The sequence below is a fragment of the Halichoeres trimaculatus genome, unplaced genomic scaffold, assembly GCF_033239565.1.
Source record: "Halichoeres trimaculatus isolate MK-OKI-2021-1 unplaced genomic scaffold, fHalTri1.1 fHalTri1_scaffold_13, whole genome shotgun sequence".
NCBI classification, from domain to species: Eukaryota; Metazoa; Chordata; class Actinopteri; order Labriformes; family Labridae; genus Halichoeres; species Halichoeres trimaculatus.
In genome coordinates, this window is record NW_027437191.1 from 12330589 (window position 1) to 12352530 (window position 21942).

General features: G+C 40.5%; 1 protein-coding gene across 2 annotated transcripts; it reads left to right on the plus strand.

Annotated features, from left to right (window-relative positions):
- The first annotated feature begins 7198 nt into the window (after nt 1-7198).
- On the plus strand, nt 7199-20245 carry clic5b (chloride intracellular channel 5b). Of its 2 annotated transcripts, none has more exons than XM_074685093.1 (6): nt 7199-7275; nt 13975-14084; nt 14175-14300; nt 14846-14952; nt 15201-15382; nt 18855-20245. In XM_074685093.1, the coding sequence occupies exons 2-6, from the start codon at nt 14029-14031 to the stop codon at nt 19017-19019; spliced, it is 636 nt and encodes a 211-aa protein (XP_074541194.1). In that variant the 5' UTR covers nt 7199-7275; nt 13975-14028; the 3' UTR covers nt 19020-20245. The 2 variants fall into 2 exon arrangements, with proteins under 2 accessions (XP_074541194.1, XP_074541193.1); XM_074685092.1 differs by lacking the exon at nt 7199-7275 and adding an exon at nt 8413-8728.
- Nucleotides 20246-21942: the final 1697 nt, after the last annotated feature.

Genomic DNA, 21942 nt, shown 5'->3' on the forward strand with positions numbered 1-21942 from the left:
TTATTCAAACACATTACTTAAAATCTGTGCCATGAAATTGTGAAAACATCTGTATTGGTAGTGGATCACTTGATCTGACACATACGCCCCACCAGATATTTAATAAATGGTGTGTACTTCGAGCGCAGAAGGCCAAGTGGTTAAGGTCACGCTCCATGAGGTTTTCCCTTATACAGGTGGCCTGGGTTCGAATCTGGCCTCTTTCCTGCATGTCACTCCCATAGACTGTAAAAAAAAATGAACGTCATCTTGCTCAGCTCAAAGTGAGATAGTGGGGGGGGGCAGAAAAACTGCTCCCCCTGGTGGCTGGCTGCAGTATAGGTAAAAAAAAAATCTGGCTTTCCAGTCATTCCAGATGGGCTGTGGTCAAACTTTAAAAAAATTAATACACCTCGTAAAAAATGTTTCTTACGTCCAATTGTTGTGGTGATTTGAAGATATTATTTAGCTGCCTTGTATTCAAGTCCTCTTTTATCTGACAAGTTTTGTTTCCATCAGTTATAAGGGTTTTAAAACAAGCTGTTACATCATGTTTAACGATGATTGACAGCTGCCATTCTTGTTAATTTTTTTCGGGGTCTGTAAAATGTGTTGGGAGGTAGAGTCAAGTAGTGATTAGAATCTTGAAAGAAAAAAAATATTATTTTTGTCACCCAGCTCCACTGAGATTCTGTCCGAGTCCCTCACAGTATTTACGGCACAGACTCTGGCTGCATAACTGCAACCAATGGCTGCACCTGTGACGGGGGTATTACACTATCCACTCTTTGTTCAGCCTATGGCCACTCCCCACTCGTGCCGTGTTTCCTGCACTATACACTGTCCTGTCTACTATTTAACTGAAGCGGTAAAAAGCCCAAAAATAACTTAAAACAAAAGGAAAGAAATGGTTTGTACATAGAAAATAAAAATAAAAGAAATAAATATATAAATAAATGCATAAAAAGAAGTAATTAATGTTTTTCTTGATAATTCTTTTTTTTTGCTTTACAGGTTTTAAAGTGACATCTGTATTCATTTTACTATGTTTCATAACCCACTAGAAACTCGACGCAGGAGCTTTAACTCGGAAAACCTCACATAACATCCAAAAATAAATGACAGGGCTGGGGCGATATGCTTGTTCTCACAATTCAATTTGATTACGATTTTTGGGGTGCCAGTTTGATTTAAATTTTGAGAAACATTTCACCCTCTGCTGGAAAAAAGTGGGAACTTTTTTCCTATGCAGTTTATAAACAAAGACAGAAATAAAGAATTTTAATTTGAAAAAAAAAAAAAAAAAAAAAAACTTTCAAGACAGAATCCTGATTTTGATATTGTCAAGCAAAATTTCCAATGTATTTTATTTTGATTTCTTACTCCCACCTTAATACATAATAGGGTTAAATTACTAAGCTGCTAGCTTGATAAGAAAGAAAGAAACTAAACAAGTACATTTACTTACTCCAGAGGCAGATCTTTGAATGTAATTCAGGTTATTTTTTAATTTCTTGTTAAGTGGCATTGTTCTCTGGACTTATCAGGGGAGGCTCAGAACAGGCTTAATTTACCCTGAACAGTAGCCCGCAAAAAACTGTGTTATTCTGAAAGTTGGACCCTCAACCTGGTTTTGAGAAAACTCACTGGGGACACTCCAAGGGACCTCACGGACGCACCCCAGAAGTTTGGAAGCCCTCTGGCTACATTTTGTGGAGTTACAGACCTTTCGGTGAAAGGCTAAAAACAGGCCTGTTTGGCCCTGAAAAATAGCCCACAAAAAAAACTGAATTTTTCCAAAAGTTGGACAAGAAACCTGGTTTTGAGAAAACCTACTGGGGACGCTCTTAGGGACGTCACAGGCCCACCCTAGAAGTTTCAGAGCAAAATCTTTGGGACAAATTATTTAAACTAAATGTTACTGTTGGAGCCTTGTTTGGACAAGGTTGGCTAAATTGGTCTTTTTAAAACAACTCTGTTCTCTTTTTAGTGTTGTTGAAAATGCTAAAAATTAAAAAAAAAAAAAAAAAAAAAAAAAAAAAAAAAAAAGCATGGGTCACTTTCCACTTTACTACAGATAAACATCCTTAAAATGACGTCTCTTGCTGCTATCGCCCTTGAAGGTCCAGCCCCGAGTTTTTGCATAAATCACTGGTTAACCTGGAGGATCAAAGGTCTTTTATGAGTTAACACTGGAATTTGCCCGGACGCTCAGTCAGTCAGAGGCAGGCGGACTGTGATCCACCAGTTGGACCACTTCAACACTCCTTCACATTTAACCTGGGTCCATCCAAAAACAACAAAACCAGCAAGCATGGAAAACGTGTATGAAACAGTGGATGAGAGAAGTGTGCACAGTTCAAGCAGTGATCGATCTGACAGCCCGGACAAAGAGCCCCAGTATGAAAACACAGGTGAGGCCAGCGAGCAGCTGTACAGCGAGGTGGAGGTGCACGCTGCTGCAGAGGCAGAGCTAGGCACGCCGGACTACATGGACATCAGGGACGAAGACAAACACAGCTCCTCCTCCTCCTCCTCCTCCTCCAGCGAGGATGAAGAGGAGAAAGCTGAGGAGGTGGCACAGGTGGCAGAAGAGGTGAAAGCCAAGTCGGAGTCAGAGTCGGAGCCAGAGCCAGAGCCAGAGCCAGAGCCTGTGGTGGAGGTTGAGGTGAATGGTGAGGTGCATGATGGATCCAGGCGCTCCTCTTCCTCCTCATCGTCCTCTTCCTCAGCAGGAGACCCGTGCGACGACCCGCCGATTCAGACTCTGGAGAATGTGAGTCTGGATGAGAGCAGCGCTGCTCCAGCTGATCCTGGCCACCCTGAAATCTCACTGTTTGTCAAGGTAAGAACATTAAGGCCCAGAGGAGGTCCAGGCTCTACCTCTTTATCTGCAGGCTGTACCAGGGTAAAGCTGCTGCTACAAGACCCAGCACTGCAGACTTTGACACCCCTCAGTGGGTATCAACAAACAAAGAATCCTACAGTTTCTGGATGACACTTCATCTCATTTGTTAATCAGGAAAATAAATTATATTGCATTAAAAGAACTAAGCACAAATTGATAAACACCATCCAAACAATTTCTTATAAATATCAGGGCCCCTGAACTTGGGTTATTCCCACACGGTGTCTCTGAACCAATGATGAAATATAAACCATATAAAATCATCTAAAGCATGCACAGCACTTGTACATGTCATTGTAGCAGTGGCTTTAATCTGGAAGTGGTCCAAAGTAATTATTAACCTGTTTACTGTAAGACCATAGAAACCAGGGGTGAACTCCATGCCTGAGCAAACCCGTGTGCTCTGCGGCTTGTCAGATAGGGCTGCTCTGTGAGGTGTGCTATCAGTACACACAGGGACACACTGCTGATCTGAGATTTAAAATCTGAATGAGCTCAGCAAAGGCCTTATCAAAGAAAATGACAGAGCTGTCTTGACGAAATGAGTGTCTTCACAATATATTGCAAAGAAAAAATAAGTAGTAGTTGGATAAAGTTGTAGTTAGATATAAAGTGTCTGTTCAAAAATTGAAAAGGAATTTCATGAACTGTGTTCATGATGATTCCTTCTCTTCATTGTAATTATGCCTTTCACCAGACTTCCACCATTGTTATTCATCATTAAGAACAAAATTGCTCTATTTTGTTTGATTGATTGTAAAAACACCTTCAAAAAAGTGCCACACCAAATCAAAATCTCATCCTGCTGTCTCTGAACAGTAAAGTATGTTTGGCAGTCAAGGTCATGGATTGACTGGTCAAATCACTTGATGGGATCTCTAACAGATGGTATTAAAGGCATTTAAGGTAACCGCATTAGATTAATGAGGTTTAAAGTTTAGTTTAAAGGAAAGATAAGGTTTTCCATATGGAGCTATACTTTCTTTGTGTCATTGTATCAGAATTATGATAAACATGGACCATAGTTCACCATCAAAGCGATAACATTTTTGCCGAGCATGCCGCCCCACCCTGCATGCTAACCAACCAGAGGTTGGATTTCCCAACAGTTTAATCTTCAACAACGATCACCATAACCATAAAACTGATCTGGGCTATAAACGAGGAGAGGAGGGGCAGGGATCATTGTTCCATGCCTTTAAACCTTTGTGGTTCCTCCCCTGTGACAAAGCAGGTCGTTACTATCTCTACTACTATCTCTTATGTGTACTTTTCACAGGATAGTCTAGTTTTATTCTTATACTGTTTGAAAGTAAAGAAATCATAGACATACTGCGTGATTTCCTCAAAGACAAAATCCTTTCAAAGTTTCTTTAAGTGTTGAGAAATCACAGAATCATGATTATAACTCAAACAGAAGAACAACACCTATGTAGAATGGGGGAGTTGAAGCACCCCCTCTACATTCGTCCATTTTGGCTCCACAAGGTGTCTGTTACTGTTCGAAGTTCAGATGAATGATTAGCTCAGTAAGTCAGTCATTTGGCCTTCTTTGTCTGAAGAGGACACCAAGGCCATATCTAACCCCTTAATGTTTAAATGATTGTAAAGAATGTCGAAATCCTTTTAGGAAGAGATATTTTGTCATGTAGGTCATCTCTGGTTTCACAGCCAGGGGTTGTGAGCTTAGCATAAAATTTAGAGATGGGTTCACTTTTAGCAAAACTTAATTTTTAGCTAAAAAAGTGATGTACAATGGTAATAAGTACACGCATGTAATGATGCACCTCCTCAACACATAATCATTGGAACGTATAGTACCAGGGCTGAGCAGCAGCTGCAGTTTAAAACTATATGGACAACATGTCATAGACACTACATCCACAAACACTGCCTGGCCACAAAAAAAGTCACCACCAATAACACTCTAATATTTCATTGGACTACATTTCTACATTTAGCTTTTATTAGGACACACATTGTTTCGGTAAGCTTCTGCAATGTCACAAAGTTGATTTCCGTCCAGTGTTGCATTAATTTTTCACCAAGATCGTCATTGATGATGGTAGAGTCTGACCGCTGAGCAAAGCCTTTTCCAGCACATCCCAAAGATTCTCAATTGGGTTCAGGTCAGGACTCTGGTGGCCAATTGATGTATGAAAATGATGTCTCATGCTCCCTGAACCACTCTTTACAGTTTGAGGCTGATGAATCCTGGTATTTTCATCTTGGAATATGGCCGTGCCATCAGGGAAGAAAAAATCCATTGATGGAATAACCTGGTCATTCAGTATATTCAGGTAGTAAGCTGACCTCATTCTTTGATCACAGACTGTTGCTGAACCTAGACCTGACCAACAGCAGCAACCCCAGATCGTAGCACTGACCTCTCAGGCTTGAACAGTAAGCACTAGGCATGATGGGTGATCACTTCATCTGCCTCTCTTCTTACCCTGATGGCCCATCACTCTGGAACAGGGTCAATCTGGACTCATCACACCACATGACCTTCTACCATTGCTCCAGAATCCAATCTTTATGCTCCCTAGAAAATCAAAGCCTTTTTTTCCAGTTAGCCTCACTGATTGCTGACTGGCAGCAGTCAGACTCTACCATCATCAGTGCAAGATCTTTGTGAAAAATTAATGCAACACTGGATGGAAAAAAAATCTTGTGACATTGCAGAAGATTATCAAAACAATGCCACAGTAAATGCTTGCCGTAATCAAAGCTAAAGGCGGCCCAACAAAATATTAGTGTGTGTGATTTTTTTTGGCCAGGCTGTGTATTTAACAGTCTACAGCAACATGGGTGATTTCAGGTCTTTTAACTTTAGACCCCCTCTCAGTGGCCTAAGACCACAGCTTGTTCCCCTAGATCCACAGCCTTATTCTGCAGCCTTTGAGGCTTTGCTGATGGACAGTCTTTGACACATCACCCTCTATTTATGACACTCATATTCCCCCTTTTTTCTGCTGCTGGACTCCTCCATTCTCTCCTCCCAGAGCATTGTGAGTTCCAGCAAAGTCATTTGATGTTGATGAATCTTTGGAAAATCACCTTGCTGGTTGGAGATGTTTGATGTGATCAAAAATGCTACAGATGGATTCACTGACTTCCTTTTGCACTTGGTCATGGCGTCGGTGTTAGTGACCCTCCCCTGGTGCCAGAAGACAGCTGCAGAAAATGTGTTTCTCTTCCTTGATGAAAGGACTTTATGCTTTCATGAGAGGGGGCTGGACAAAACATCATGTACCAACTGGATGAGGGACTTTGTGCAGAGGGGTTCCTTCTGTCACCGCGCAGACCCTGTATCTTCTGGCATATTGCTGATTACCATCTGGTCCATGCACCTTGGTGCTGCAGCTCCACCATAGGGCTTGCAATTCTGAAATATTTGCTACACTAACAGGCTGCAGGGTGAATATGTATCATAATTGCCCAATTGCTAGGATTTCCTAGATCTGATGATTGAAATTTGAAGACTGCATCATTGCAATTCAAGAAAATTAGGCATCTGAACTCAGTAGCTGAAACACGGTATAATTAGCTCTAAATTAGAACTCATTCTGATCCCACTTCATTATCATGCATTGTTTTATGATGTTAAGCCCTCTGAGACCTTACAGATCATCTCATCAAAACCTGAAATACATTCAGAAACTAATACAACATCTACTGTCTAAAAAACAGGGATAATGAACTCTCTCTGGTGTGCTCAGTAATTGGTTTTTGCTGCGTGTTGTTGTGTCAGCCAGGAGAGGGGGCTGCTATATAAATAGACTGAGATTAAAAAATGAGCTCTTGCTGCCAAGTTTCACCCTTCCTCTGCTTTTGTGTGACTTTAACATCTCAAAAAACAACAGTTTTATTCTTGGGGATGCATCAGGGATCTTTGCCAGTTAACATGAACTGAACAGTGAATGCCATCAATCACTTTAGTGTGTGCTAGTCAAGTCTTTGCTGTCAGACCTTCTTTTTTGTTGTTCTATATGTGCCTTTTCTTCAAGCAAACACCAACATAAAGCTTTAATAATTTAGTTTTCCTCACTGAGTGTCCCTCTGGTGGTCAAATATAACGTCACAGGGTCAAGTGTAACGTAAATACTGGAATGGGTACTGAATAAGGGACTTTTTTAGGTATATAAGGCTGGACAATTAATTGAATTTTAATCTCGATTTTGGTTACTCACAATCATAAAAACGTTATAATCGAATAAAACAATTGATGTGCCGCATGGCGCGGCGTGTATGTAATTTCCTGCGCTGTTAAAACACCGTGAATGCACCTGTGTTGTGTGCGCAGCAGCAGCGTTTGTAGATCAGCAACACGTGAAGAAAGCGGTTTACAAACATGGCAGAAAGGGAGCCTTTAATTGACAAGAAAGGTAGGACTATTTCAGTTATCTGGAAGCATTTTGGCTTTGAGTCGTCGGACATCCAGCAGAAGGACATTACTTGCAAAATTTGTCACACTGTTGTGTCTGCTCCTCAAGGCAGCACGACCAATTTATTTAACCATTTGAAGTTCAGCCACAAAGTGGTCTATGGTCAAGTTTTAAAGGACCAAAAGAGCTGAAAAAGTGCTAGCTCGTCAACTTCAGCCAGCGCCACAACGTCAACACAGTCCTCTATTAAGGACACTCAGAGACATCAAGAGATAACAGAGGCTGTTACATTTATACTAGCAAAGGACATGTGCCCCATCAGTACCGTAAGAAACCAAGGATTCCAGAAAATAATTTATTTTTGATTGTTCTTTCAAGTTGTAGTTCAATAAATACTCAAGTTTTGAAATTATGAATAATCGTGTTTATTAATTGTGCTTTCAATATCTATCAAAATAATCGTGACTATTATTATAATTGTTCAGCCCTACTTTTATAGGTACTGATCGAATTCTGTCAAAAGTCACAGGTACTGATTCACTTAAAACCAAAAGGTACCATGTTAAGGTACCTAAATGCATCCCTATGCCTGTGAGAGAGTGGAAGAGTAGGCGATATTTCATGCCGGACATGAACACAGCATTGCAAGTTTATACACTGAGAAACAAATATGTTAAAGTAATGTTTTATGATGTGACAAATTGATATTTTTTACCACAAAAAAGTACTGAAAACTGGTTCTGCTGAGTACTGGTACTGATTGTCAGGTACCGGGCATTGGTACCGTATCGTTTTGAATGTGAATACAGCAGCTCAGACACCCAAATATTTGATGACATGAGACACAGATACTGTATATCCTACAGTTTTGATAATATTTGATATTTGGGACAGTTTGAGGTGCAGCCTTAAAGATTTTTAATCACCCTGGGAGAAAGAGAAAAGTAAGAGTAACATGAGGTGGCAGGTCAGGAGTGATGAGCCAGTTGCAAGAGGAGCTGGTGGCAGAGATGTGTGTTAGAGGGGAGGGTGAGGGATGCGGCTCCACCCACTGCTATAGACTGACTGACACCTGTTTTCTACTTTGTGTCAGTGAGAGCTCACTCTGCTCTCCATCTGTGTCCAAATCAGAGCGCAGGGCTGTCTGCCTGCCACCTGGACCGACTCTCAGCCTCACCTGCAGGACACAGATAAGGGGAGAAAAAAACACTTTATGAGACTACAAGGTGGACTGAGGGACGCAAGACCAAAAACAGCTGCCTAAGCTGATCACTGCCAGCACTGAGAGAAGATATCTAGTTCTTTTTACATCTCTTGTTGGAGGATGTAGACCTCCAAGGATACCTAAAGGACTGTAGATTTCAGAATAAAAGAATCAAGTTGACAGCCAGAACCAGGCACCATGTCCACTAATGGTCCAGACAGAGACCCTGAAATTGAACTTTTTGTCAAGGTAAGACAGATACAATATGGAGACAGTATTTGCTTCTTGAATTTAACTTTTGATGTAGAGTAGAGACAGTATATAAAGATATTTTTAGTGCAGCAGCGGTGTGTGTTGTGGAAAGCTGATGTAACCTTATAGCAGAGGTAGAGTTACAGCAGCACTGGCACACTGTGCTCCATGTTGACCTGGGATTGTTGTGACAGTGACACTGAAGCTGCTTGTGGATGGTGGGAGGCAGCATTACCCAAACTCACACATTAAAAAGCAGCTTTACTGTTAGAATCCATTCAGAAATGCATAATGGGATAACCCTCTTTGATAACCACAGTCTATTAAATATGCCTTTTTATGCTGCTGTGTTGCATGTTTTTATAAATGCATCGACGGGAGCTTGAGAATACCACCTCAAAAAGAACAATAATGCTGAAGGTTTTAATGTTTGGAGATGCTGTAGTGTTGTTTTGATCCCCATGCATTCAAGGCCTTGTGGGAAATGTTCAAGGTACATGAGAATACCTGAGGCAGGTAAGATGCAGGCAGGTGGAAGAGCTCACTGCTGATGTACTGACCCAATTAGCTGCTGTGGAAGCTGCTTTCAGCCAACCCATCACCTTGGAAACTGGTCTGCCGGGTGACTGAAAGTTCACTGACATGAGGTGTGGGTCATTATCCTTTTATACGCCATGCTTTTGCATCATCCTCTGCTCTATGAGACTCATTTTTATAGACAGTGTTGGATCATTTTAGTTTTAGCTTACATGTAGTTAGAGCCTGAGCTGTCTTTTGTTGAAGCCAGTCTCATGCACAATACTTATAGCTGGGTGTATTTTCCCTGCTCCTGCTCCTGCTGCCGTCTAAGATCTGACCTAAATGTACAGTGAACTACACCTAGTGGCTGAGGATCATTTTAAGCCTCAGCTCTTCTTAAACTGTATTTTTAAAGTGTCTTTTATTCATAAAATTTGCCACCAGAGATTCGACTCAGTGTTGCATATTGTTTGAATGATAGCTTAATCTTAGACTTTCTAACCCACTTACTCTTAAGTATTGTAACCAGGATTGAGAGCAACAGCCTCATTATCTAGAAAAGCTTGGATATGATATAGCTTTTGCAGAAATGTACTCGCTAAGGGTTGTTAAATCCAAATCCTGGACTCGGGCAGACAAGAGTTCTTGGTTGGACCACAGCATTGATAGAGCGTTTCTTTTGAATCCTTAGGTCTCTGAAATGAATGAAAGTGGTGATCTATGGAGAGATTTCCCTTTAAATGTCTTGTGAACAGAATTTCACTCAGTATTTGTTAAAATGGGTGAAAAATGTAGCTGCATTTAAAATCTAAGAGCCATTCTCCAATTAATCAGATATCTTTTATTTAAAGAAAATGCCTGTGAGCTAAAGAGATTTGACGCTTTAATACTAAATGTCAAGGGTGGCCAACCCACGGCTCAAGAGCAGCATGTGGCTCTTTGCCTTCCAGTGTGCGGCTCTTCGATCCATTCATAAGAAAAATATTTATATGCAAGTATATTTTTATGAGAAGTGGTGTGCTGATCAACCTTAAATATTGATATATTGATGCCAACGTTGGGATCAGTATTGATCAATACTTGGGTAATGAGATTGATACTTAAGTTTCAGTTTCTCTTCTCTATATGTTCTCCTCTCAATCACTTATGTGCTCATAGATAGATAGACAGATAGACAGACAGACAGATAGATAGATAGATAGATAGATAGATAGATAGATAGATAGATAGATAGATAGATAGATAGATAGATAGATTGACAGATAGATAGGTAGATAGATAGATAGATAGTTAGATAGACAGATAGATAGATAGATAGATAGATAGGTAGATGATAGATAGATAGATAGATAGATAGATAGATAGATAGATAGATAGATAGATAGATAGATGGAACTTTGAGCAGTATAAACAGAAATTTGTCTTTGACATGGCTTCAAGTACAAATTTAAACACTCTTACAAACACAGTAAATCTCGCTTTGAAAACTGAAAGTGTTTCGATTTTTACGGTGTGATGTGGCTCTTTGGAGCACCACGGTTATTTTGTGGCTCTTGGTCTCAGACTGGTTGGCCACTCCTGCTATATGTTGTATGTATGTTCATGTATGTGTGGGATCATGTGAGGTAATGCTGGAGCCAGTGGACCCCTCTCATCCTCATATCACTCAGCGGCTCGCTCCTTGCGCCCACAGGCTCAGTTGTGTGTGACAGCTTTTGTCCTCCATGTTCTAGATGTTGATTGGCTATTATTATCATCCTCTGTGTGTATTGTGTTACCGCCCCGCTGCTGAGCCCAGCCACAACAATGCCCAGACTGAAGCATCACATGCACCCAGGCAGCATGAGAGCACCCAGCATCAATGGCTGGAGCTCATACAGTTGGCTCAGCTACTTTTCAGACTGACAGCTCTGTTTTCTGGCATTTGCTGGGAGCAGTGAACTGAGGGAAACGTGCTGAATGTAAAATATGTCCCACATATTTTTCTTTCATAAATTCTCTTTGACTGCTGTTTCTGCATCTAGTTAGACATTTTTCAGATCTTCATCTCGCTATTTCTTAGTATGCAATAATAATGCTAAATTTTGTGTAACTTCAATCTTTGAACTGTTTGTTCAATAGTGTAATCCAACATGTCAGAAACCACACAAGTTCTCTGCTGTCAAACCTCAGCTGACCCTGAGGTCATTGCTCTTATTTCACCGTGTGTAGTAAGCCTCTGTGTGGCTGAGGGCCTGCTGCTCTGACCCCTCACTCTGTGCCTTTCTGGTCAGTGAACCAGCTGATGGTATGTATATATAATTCATCTGGACCAGAGGCTCATGTGTCACAGCTGATTTTTTCCTAGAGGCCATACCTGCCGACACATGAGCTCAGTACAAGTGCAGAGGAAGTCAGTACGAGTGTTGTCATGTCAGAATAGACTTGAAACTCATGTTTTCTCATTAGTCCCTTAGCTTAAACAGATCATTTTTAGTGTGAGTGTGAGGAACTTTGCAATAGTAATTGTGCCACTCACAGGAAATGCAGGTCAGCTCGACCTCTTTGTCGAGAAAATGGCTGAAGAGGCAGAAATGAAGCTAGGTCATCAACAGATGGGGTCAGTTCTACAATGAGATTTAGCTCATCTCGAGACACTCTGACCCGAACGCTAATATCTCTTGAGTAATTATGAGAAGTTTGTCAGTGCTTTACTTAACAGTCAGAAAGTGGTTTCAGGCTCAAACACATTTCTTGCTATCATTAAAAAAAGGACAAAAACTGTCATTTTATCTGTAAAAGACATTCAGCTATTTTTTAAATCATTTGAATCTTGATTTGTAAAACTGAACTGCAAACAAGGCCTCATTTTCTGTAACTATGAAATTGTAGGTGCACTGTTATTATATTTCATTTCCCAGGCTTTGCTTGAGTGATTTCTCCCTGGAGAACTTTTGCTGCAGTTCTGCTTCGTCCAACTTCAGTCTTTTAAAACCTTTCAAGGTAGCTTTACCGGTACTGATTGTTTTCATGCTTTATTTGGTATCCACAAATCTCTTTGTGAAGATTTAGCACTGATTATTGAATGTTGTTGAAGGTTGAACGTTGTTTAGTGGTAAGTTGTGGCTAAATTATATTTAGATGCTGAAAAAAATAATAATCACAAAAGTAAGAGCATTTTTTCGAGCACTAGATGGCAGCACCTATGGCCAAAATAACTTTGAGCACTTTGTTTTACTGACATAGGTTATTCTCTCCAGTCTAAATTCATTCTTGTGTTGTACGTTGCTTTGGACAGAAGCGTCCGCTAAATGAATCTGTAGAATTGTAAAACCATGTCCTTATTGCTATTTGATATTACTGCGCATCCAAAAATGTGGTTATCAGTACATCAGAAAGTTGTTAAGATGTTTATAAAGTTAACTGAAGTCCTTCATTTAATTTATCCTCTTAAGACCCGAGCTTCTGTCTGGTCTGCATTTTTTAATTTACCTTGCTATTTTGTATTAGTAAGACCTAATAAGTACAATTACTAAACTTTGTCTTTGTATGAGAGATTTGATTATTTGTGTTATAAGTTCTTCATAATGTGTTTGTTAGTGGTGTTATTGTACTTAAATATGTTGTTTTCTTCACTAAAATACTGTAATGTAAACTGTAATGTTGTGATTTCCTCAAAAGATGATGTGGGCAGTGTGCCTTAATGTGGCTGATAGGTCAAAGTATTAATAAAAATAAAGTATCATGAGTCTGAGAGGCAGAAATTTAACGTCCACATGTGTGGACGCTGGGTCTTAAGAGGTTATATATAAAAGGACCAGGTGCAATGTGCAACATAAATGTCACCATTTGATGCAATGTACCAGAGTAAGTTTAAAGCCAATTTACATCCACAGTCCTTGAAATAATGTGTTATCTCAACCAAACAATGGTAAGAAAAAAAATAACAGTTAACCCACTTCCTGTTGTTAAAAAGTAAATGAGCCCTCTCATATTTTACCATTATTCTATTTATAGAGCAGCCCTCTCTCCTGGCTGACACAACAACGTGCAGTACAAACCATTAGTCCTGTTTTAGAGCCACATCACACATGTGGTCTTATAAACGCACTACCTCTCACACAGTAACAAAACGACCTCGAATGAAAAACAATACATTTACAATTTTCACAGCGAGATTTTTTGTGTTTTTAAGTGTGTTTAAATTTGTACTTGGAACCAAAAGACAAATTCCTATTTTTACCGAGAAGAGACAAAATTCTATCTATCTATCCAGATAGTCATGTGCATATGAGCAATTGAGAGGAGCACATGTAGAGAAGAGAAACCGAAACCTAAGTATAAGTCTTATCACCCAAGTATTGATCAATATTTGCCCCAACGTTGGCATAAATCCATCGCTATGTCATTTTAGATTGATAACAATCATTACAATATATGCATATTTATTTTTATGAACGGATCAAAGAGCCGCACATCGAAAGGCAAAGAGCCACATGCGGCTCTCGAGCCACAGGTTGGCCACCCCTGTTGTACAGCTTCTGAAGCACTAAATCTCATATTTGAGGCCCTACTATCATTAAATGTTTGTACTTTGCCTGAAAATTACCAGATTGAGTCATTAATGTAATAGTTGAGTGTTGGCTGAAAAGAGGGATTTTTTATTGTTGCTTTAATGGTATTTTACCTGTTTGTGTTACATTTAATCACCTGAATTGATCCCCTGAAATTTTGTTTGTGTGCAGGCTGGCAACGATGGAGAAAGCATCGGCAACTGTCCCTTCTCTCAGCGTCTCTTCATGATCCTCTGGCTCAAAGGGGTCGTCTTTAATGTCACCACTGTTGACCTTAAAAGGTAAGAGCACAGAAACACAAGCTTAAAACTCATTCATGCATCTGCTGGTGTCTTCTTGACCTTGTGTTTTTTTTTCTGTGACTTCTTTAGGAAACCAGCAGATCTGCACAACCTGGCCCCGGGAACACACCCGCCTTTCGTCACCTTCAACGGGGAAGTGAAAACCGATATCAACAAGATTGAGGAGTTTCTGGAGGAAATGCTATGCCCTCCAAAGTAAGTAGATTATGAGGTGTTACAACAGTAGTCCAGGATAAAAGACAACTCAAGTTGTTGGATGGACAAAAAAAAGTTACCAAGTCAGTAAAGTGAAACAGATTTAGAGATTCAGATGTTTGTTGTTTACAATTACTGTGACCTTTTTGTGAGTGAGTCCCAGGAACTTTTCACTTTTAGTGCTTAAAAACAAAGTCTGAAAATTTTTCTTTTTCACTGATTTTAAAAGGAGTAAAATCTAGACAGGTTTATTATATTCTTATTTTCATTCTCTCATGAACATAAAAATGTGGCCTGTGTTTGAGCAGTTGCAGAGAAAAACGTCAGATTAACTAAATCAGTTTTTTATTGCCTGCAAAGTTTTTTACATTAAATGGACCTCGGTTTGAGGGAGCTTAAAGGGGCAGGCGGCCAACATCAGTGTGAGTGTGTAACATGTTTTCAGTCTAAGCCGAGCTCCAGTCCAGGTGTTAATGCTATCCAGATGCTTTTTTTTCCCTCTGACTGCGTCTCCTGCCTCTGTCCCCCCTTTCTCGTCTGCTCAGGTATCCCAAACTTGCCGCCAAGCACAGAGAGTCGAACACAGCTGGAAACGACATCTTCGCCAAGTTCTCAGCCTACATCAAGAACACCAAACCAGAGACCAACGCTGGTGGGCTGCTCGTTTTGTGCCATTTACACACACAGACGCACACAGGCTCACACTCTCACACAGCACAATGACAAAAACATTATTTCTTTCCTCCACTAGGTAGTAGCAGAGTCCAATGTTTGAGGCTTTTCTCTCACTCCATCACACAGCTGTGCTGCCTCCTAGTGGGGTTATCACAAAACAGGTCAAATGCCACATTTGTTATCTCATATTTATCTAAGCGTCTGTGTGTGTGTTTATGTGTTCAGTCCTGGAGAAAGGTTTGACCAAGGCGCTGAACAAGCTGGACGACTACATGAACAGCCCTCTGACTGATGAGATCGATGCAAACAGCATGGAGGAGGAGAAGGGGTCAAACCGACTCTTCCTGGATGGAAGTGAGCTGACTCTGGCTGACTGCAACCTGCTGCCTAAACTACATATAGTCAAGGTAAAAAGGGAGAGTGGATGGATGAGGCACTCTTTACACTTACTGTTTTTTTTAACTTTAACCCTGGGATGAAGATTAGTGTCTGACTGGAGAACGAGCAGGGAACATAACTCCAGGCCTGCAGACATAAAAAATTAGGGTTTGAAATGCTTAGACATTTGGAGTGTCCTTACAGAAGAGCTGATATTAAATGATAAACTTTCCAACTTATTCTGCATTCTACAGTCACCATAAATACGGCCCAGACTGTGCTTTTTTTAACAGATGTGTTTATTACTTTTTCCTTTTTTAATAAAAAAAACAACAAAACACACAAAAAGTTCAGCACAAAATTGGTGTACACACATCCGTCACAGGTACTGTTAACAAAATAAAGCTGACAAGTATAAAAGAAGATACAATTCACAAGGTCCTTTCTTATTATTCAATTTTTCCTTTAAAACAAGGCAGTGTCTATAGTTAGTCCAGTCCAATGTTCACAAGGGTTTAAGCAACAGTAGAGCCCGGGGAAACAAAGTGATAGAGTCCATATTTGCAAGGAGTGTTTTTTCTGAGTGAAGCAAACAAGTCAGATATTTGAGAGGAAAACATCCCATGATAATCTTATGCCAGTTTGCTTTAGATGGTGGTTTCCTCTTTGCAGCATATGTAAGAATCATACAGTCTGTATTTTAGCAGTTACCCACAATGCCATCCTGACATGGGTGACCCAAAAGTAAAGAAACAGGATTCAAACTGAGAGATATACCTTTTTTTTTTCATATCCTGTAGAATGCCAACCCAGTATACATAAACCCTTGAACTTTTACATTATAGACACAGAGGTGAAGATTTGGGATTCATTTTGTATCTTCAGCTGTGAGAAATCTGCAGGCGGTGCAGAATTTTGAATTGTAACAGCCGTGCATGATTACACTCCGAGATTTTCCTTGTGTTATTCCATATCACCTCCCATCGATCCTCATCGATATTCATACCCAGTTCATTTTGCCATGTCCTTGCAGCAGCAGGAGTATTCAGCACATCAGTTTAATTTGTAACATTATAAAAACAAGTCATAACTTTTTTTTGTTGGATACTGAAGCAGTGGCTGTTCAATGGGTGACATGATGGCATTAGTTTCAAGGGTGGTTTTCTGATTATAAAGTCTGTAATTTGTAATTGTCTAAAAAAAAAAGGCATCCACAGTAGGCATGCACTGATTGATGGGCTGGCCGATCAATCTGTGCCAATTTCCTTAATTTTGGGAGATCGGTGATCGGTGATCATGGGTCGGCCCATCCTTACATATGAAACTTATCTTCTATCCCTCTGTGAAGGTCTGACATCCAGTCATTGTTTTTGCTCTGAGACCTAAAACTTAGGACACTTTATTGGTTAAGTTAAAACATAAAGATTTTATTGGTTCACAGGTATTGTTAATGATTGTTAATATTAATGAGTTTCAATAAAATAAGATTGGAACATTGAATGCATATGCTGTCAGTTATAAAAATAAAAAAATAAAAATCGGTATCTGCAGGTCAGGCTTTTCAAAGATTGGTGATCTGCCAGAAAATTGTGATTGGTGCACCCCTATCTATAGAGATTATGCTTTTTTGAATCTGTTTAAACTATATCAAATGAAATTTTAGGCTTACCTCTGTCTTGATCTCGACCTGTCTCTCTCAGCCTTACCCTATCTGTGGATCTTTAACCACATAAAAAGCAGCAACTTGATGTGTTGAAAAATGGAGCTAAGATAGAAGTAAAAAAAGAAAATTAAACTGCAGTTTCTTAAGTGTCCACAGGGGGCAGGCTTCAGAACCAAAAGACACATTATAGGAGTCTACCTAAAGTATAACGTGTTTACATTTCTTCTCTCTATACCTCATTTCTGTACTCGTGACATTTATCCAGAGGTGATTTTTCTTTAGCCCATCTATTTTGACAGTAATGAGGCTCAAAGTAATTAAAGGTAAATAGAGGCGAGGTCTATTTCACTGACAGATTCATTAGTAGCTGTTTGCCAAGTTGCTGGGCTATGATCTCAGCTCCACCTTTTTAAGTGTTTCTATCTTTGCAGAAAGTAATTTGGAGTCAGCATTTCCATTATGACGACAGCTATTCGGGCTCTTCCAAAGGGCTACATCCATGTTTTATAACATCTACAGAGACATTTCACCAATCTTCTCTTTGGGCCTTTTGGTAAATGTGTTAACACATTTGAATGAAGTCGTGAACAGCAGTGTCGTTGTGTTGTTGGCAGGTGAACAATAACATTAGCAGCCTCACACAGCTGCACGCTACCCACTTTTTTTTAATCTCGGCATTGTAGTATTTACTGACAGTTATTCATTTTTCACAAAAAAGCAGTAAAGGGAGCAGGTCAAGGAAAATCAGGAAATGAAATAAGACAGATCATTAATGTAGCAGAAAGCACAGAACACATCACTGTAGTGCAGCTAAAATATTTCTCTCAGGTGTGAAAAAAATCAGACAAGTAAATGTTAAAGGTCCCATATTATTCTCCTTTTCAGCAGTTTAATACTGATCATTGATGTCTTCATGAAATGGTAGTAACATGTTTTGGTCCAAAAAGCCAATAAATCAAGCACAGCAGCATTGTTTCCAGGCTCTCATAACGCTCTGTGTTAGTGGGCGTGGCCTTCATATGTAAGTGAGGCACTGCTGATACCGCCCCGCTCTTCCGCGTCACTGAGAGCGGAGTCACAAGCTCTGAGTGCACAATGTTTGGAAAACAGCAAAGCTCGTTTACTGTAACATTACAGGCTAAAACAACAGGCTAACCACAGCTAAAGTTAGCATCCTGAAGCTAACACAGAGAAAGTGGGACACTGAAGAAAAGCTCTTACATCTGCTCCACAGCACACAACATTTAAAATACTCACATTTCCAGGGTCCGAGGTTTGTTAGCGTATGGTTGGTAATGCGCCTGGATTCAGGACCAGCCTATTCGCTAGCCCTCTGTTGTACTGTCCAAAGTTGAAAAAGCAGTCAGCCGTGAAGTGACTAGCACACACATGCACAGTTTTACTGAGTGTAGCTGGAACATTTCTTTGATAAATGAACTTTAGCCACTTAGTCTTGTCTTCTTCCGAGATGGGAAGCTTGTGCATGGAACTATGTGGCTGTTTACAGCCCAAAACAAAACAGTGATGGCTCTTCAACTTTGGCATTTTACTCCTCGCTGCTGGAGGGGGTTCGAGGGTATCGGCTCCGGTGGACCAATCAGGTCAGACTTGCTCCTGATTGGTCTAAAAGGGAATCACTGACATCAGCAAATCCCCAAAATCCAAACACCTCGTTTTAGGTCAGGATTTTACATTCATAAGCACTACTAAGTACAGGTTTTGTCATTAAATATCACATTTTGTGGGCTGGGAGGAAAGCCAAAAACCCACAAATTTCACTAAAGACTTAAAGTGATTTTTGCTTAATATGGGACCTCTTACATTGTTTTCTTTTCCAGGTTGTGGCAAAGAAGTACCGCAACTATGACATCCCCTCCAACATGACAGGCGTGTGGCGGTATCTGAAGAACGCCTACGCTCGTGATGAATTCACCAACACCTGTGCTGCTGACAGCGAGATCGAAAACGCCTACAAAGACGTGGCGAGGAGGCTGGCCAAGTAACTCACCAAGTGACCTGAGCTTAAACGAAATAAATAAGTAACACAACAAGAAAACATCTTTCATGAATACATGTGACTGTCCTTTTCAGCCTGTTTAGGGGCATTTCTTGAGGGAAATTTCTGTCGTAGGTTAGGTATTTCACTTAATTCACAGCCTTCAAACTCAGTCAACTTTTACTCAAACGTGATTGTGACCGTCTATATTTATTCCTTACAACACAAAGCTCCCTTTCATACGTTTTCCTTTGGTCCACACCACCAAACACTTCACTAGCCGCTGATGTCAGGCCTGGTTACTTTATTTATTCCTGAGCCCACAGAAGTCTAGTCTGCCTCCAGTGTTTATGAGCGAGCTTTGGCTCCAGTGGAGACACCTCGATTCATCTATGACTGATGATTTAATTGTTTGCTGAATATATGCCTGTTTAAATCTGCAGCTTCATTATGATCGTCACTCATTACTGTAGGTGCTGCTGTCGTGTTCTCGTTCCCTCTTGCCTCTAAATATCTTGGGATTCACTCCTGCTTCTGAAAGATTGATTTGAAGAATGATTGATTTTTATAATGACTTTATAATGTTTGTTTGAGAGAACAAAACTCACCTGGCATAGGCATTAATAGCTTGGAACAAACGTTTTCTCTGATTTGTTTGCTTGCATAAATCTGTTTTAAATTGCAATATTTAAATCTGATATTTGATCTTCTTCTTGAATATAAAAAGCCTCAACTATGTGCCTTTATTTTAGAGAGACATAAGTCCATGCCAATGCCACTGATGGATTCATTCTGAAAAATGTATTGCAGCCAGAGCCGAGCCATTTGTTCTGCCTCTAGCTATTAGTGTTCAGTCGAGGTATTGATTTTGTCTTGGGTTACACATGATATTATGAATGGAGAAAGTATTTATTTAGCAGCCCCAATCAGGCCTGATTAGGTAGAGCCATTAGTGCTGCGATGAAAAGCGTCTTCCAGGCCAGGTCCACAATGGTCAGAAACCCTGCCCTCCAGCCCTTCATCAAAGAGACATTTCCTCTGCGTTGAGGAGTCCGTCAACATCCCCAGCCCAAAGTTCAAGTTCAAAAGTTTCATTGTCCATGCGAGAGAGGAGGATGGAAATTTGTCTTGGGGCTTATCGTCTTTGGCGTGGTGTCAGCCTGCAACTTTAGCGAGACTTCCTTGCATAACCATAAGGCTCTTGTGTGGTTTGGACAAACATGTGATATGAAATTGGAGCATGATGACTGAGAGCCCTGCTCATTGCAAAGCTCTACAAATAAAATAATATTTTCACAGATCGGCTTCTGCCTTTTCTTTTCCTTCCTTGCTAGGTGATCAATCAAAATCGATACTTTGGAGGTTGTCATGTAGAAGAGGCAATATCAGTGACAGGAAAGGCGCTGGTGGAAGCTGGATCCTAAAAAGGGTTAAGTGTGGCTGACTGAGTTGATCAAATCCAGTGGTGCAGGTCTGTTTCTCCATCCATAACAGAAAAAGGGAGAGGGAAGGAGAGGGAGGGAGAGTGATGACCGTTGACAGGCTTAAATAGAGGCTTCCATGCCAGGGATCAAACGCCATCCCTCTTCTCCACTCTCTCATTAAGACGGAAAACCCGAGCGCCGCCATCCGATCTGTCTCCATTTTTCCTCAAAGGAGTCTAACTTGAAAGATCTGCGCCTGTCGGATTTACAATGGTGGGCGAGCGGTGTTTACTGAGACGCGGCCTTGCCAGAAACAACAGTCAAAGAAAATAAATGGAGCCTGCCGAGTGTTTCCACAGGAGTAAGGAAATATGGAGCGAGACTTGTGCCTTGCTGTTTGGTAATTAGTACCTAAACATCCCTGTCCTTGGATCCCATTGCTCACATCCAACATTTCTGCAGGCTGGATAATATACAGTGGAGCATTAACGTCAAACACGTCTGGTCACGGGGCCTGGCATGCCACATTAATCTGTTATTATGCTCCCAGTGGATCTACCAGTCGCTGGCCTTGGCTGGGCCACCGTAGTACAGGGAGTCCATATAGGCTGACAGGGACTCGCACACGGTGCACTTTTATAGCCAGCTTCAGTAAACCTTCTCAGTTCGGGCATAAATTGTCTAAATTGAGACTTGCTCTGAAACCTGAGCTGATTAAAACAAACTGGTGTGTTTGACGTGTGAGGACCCACCAGGAACAGACCTGTGATCCAATTAAAAACCAGACCCATAGTCTAAGAAATACAACCATAAAGACCCCAGTGCTCTTCTGGCTGCTGCTTGCCTTACCTTACATATTGTTCCCGCGAGACAGGAACGCATGTTTCAGCATGAGGTGAAACTCAGCACCATCCTGTCCTGCTCCAGAAACTGCAGCAGTGATGAGAAAACTACTTCAGTACATGGCTTTGTGAAGAACTAGTTATTTCACCATAGAAGAAGAACTCTAGTTTGGTCAGCTAAAGCTTAATTTTAAGAATTTCTTTTCACCAACACATGAATATTTTATTTTTAAAAGATATCATTAATGTCTTTCAAAAATCCCCCCTAAAACATTCAGAACAAACTGCTGATTATTTTTTATGAGCTAATAAACCGGTTTACTGTAATCCAGAATTGTAATTTTGATAGTTAAAGCTTCTCTGAGGGACTCTTTGCATGAGTTGATTTTGGCACCCCCAGTGGACTAACCACTAATCTCTTTACCAACCTGTCTATTAAAGTAGTATGGAACATCTCAGCTAGCTTCTAAAAAAAGTCCTCACAGAAGCTTTGAAATGTGAAATAAATAGATAGAAAAATAAACCAAGGACTAAAATGGCAAAAGGGGATTGGTACATGCTACAGCTGTGTCTCTTTGCATTTGAGGTTAAACCACTGGCAAATTACTAGATGAAGTTCCAGGTGAACGGCATTCGGTTTAACACTCTTTAATACAGCAAAGTA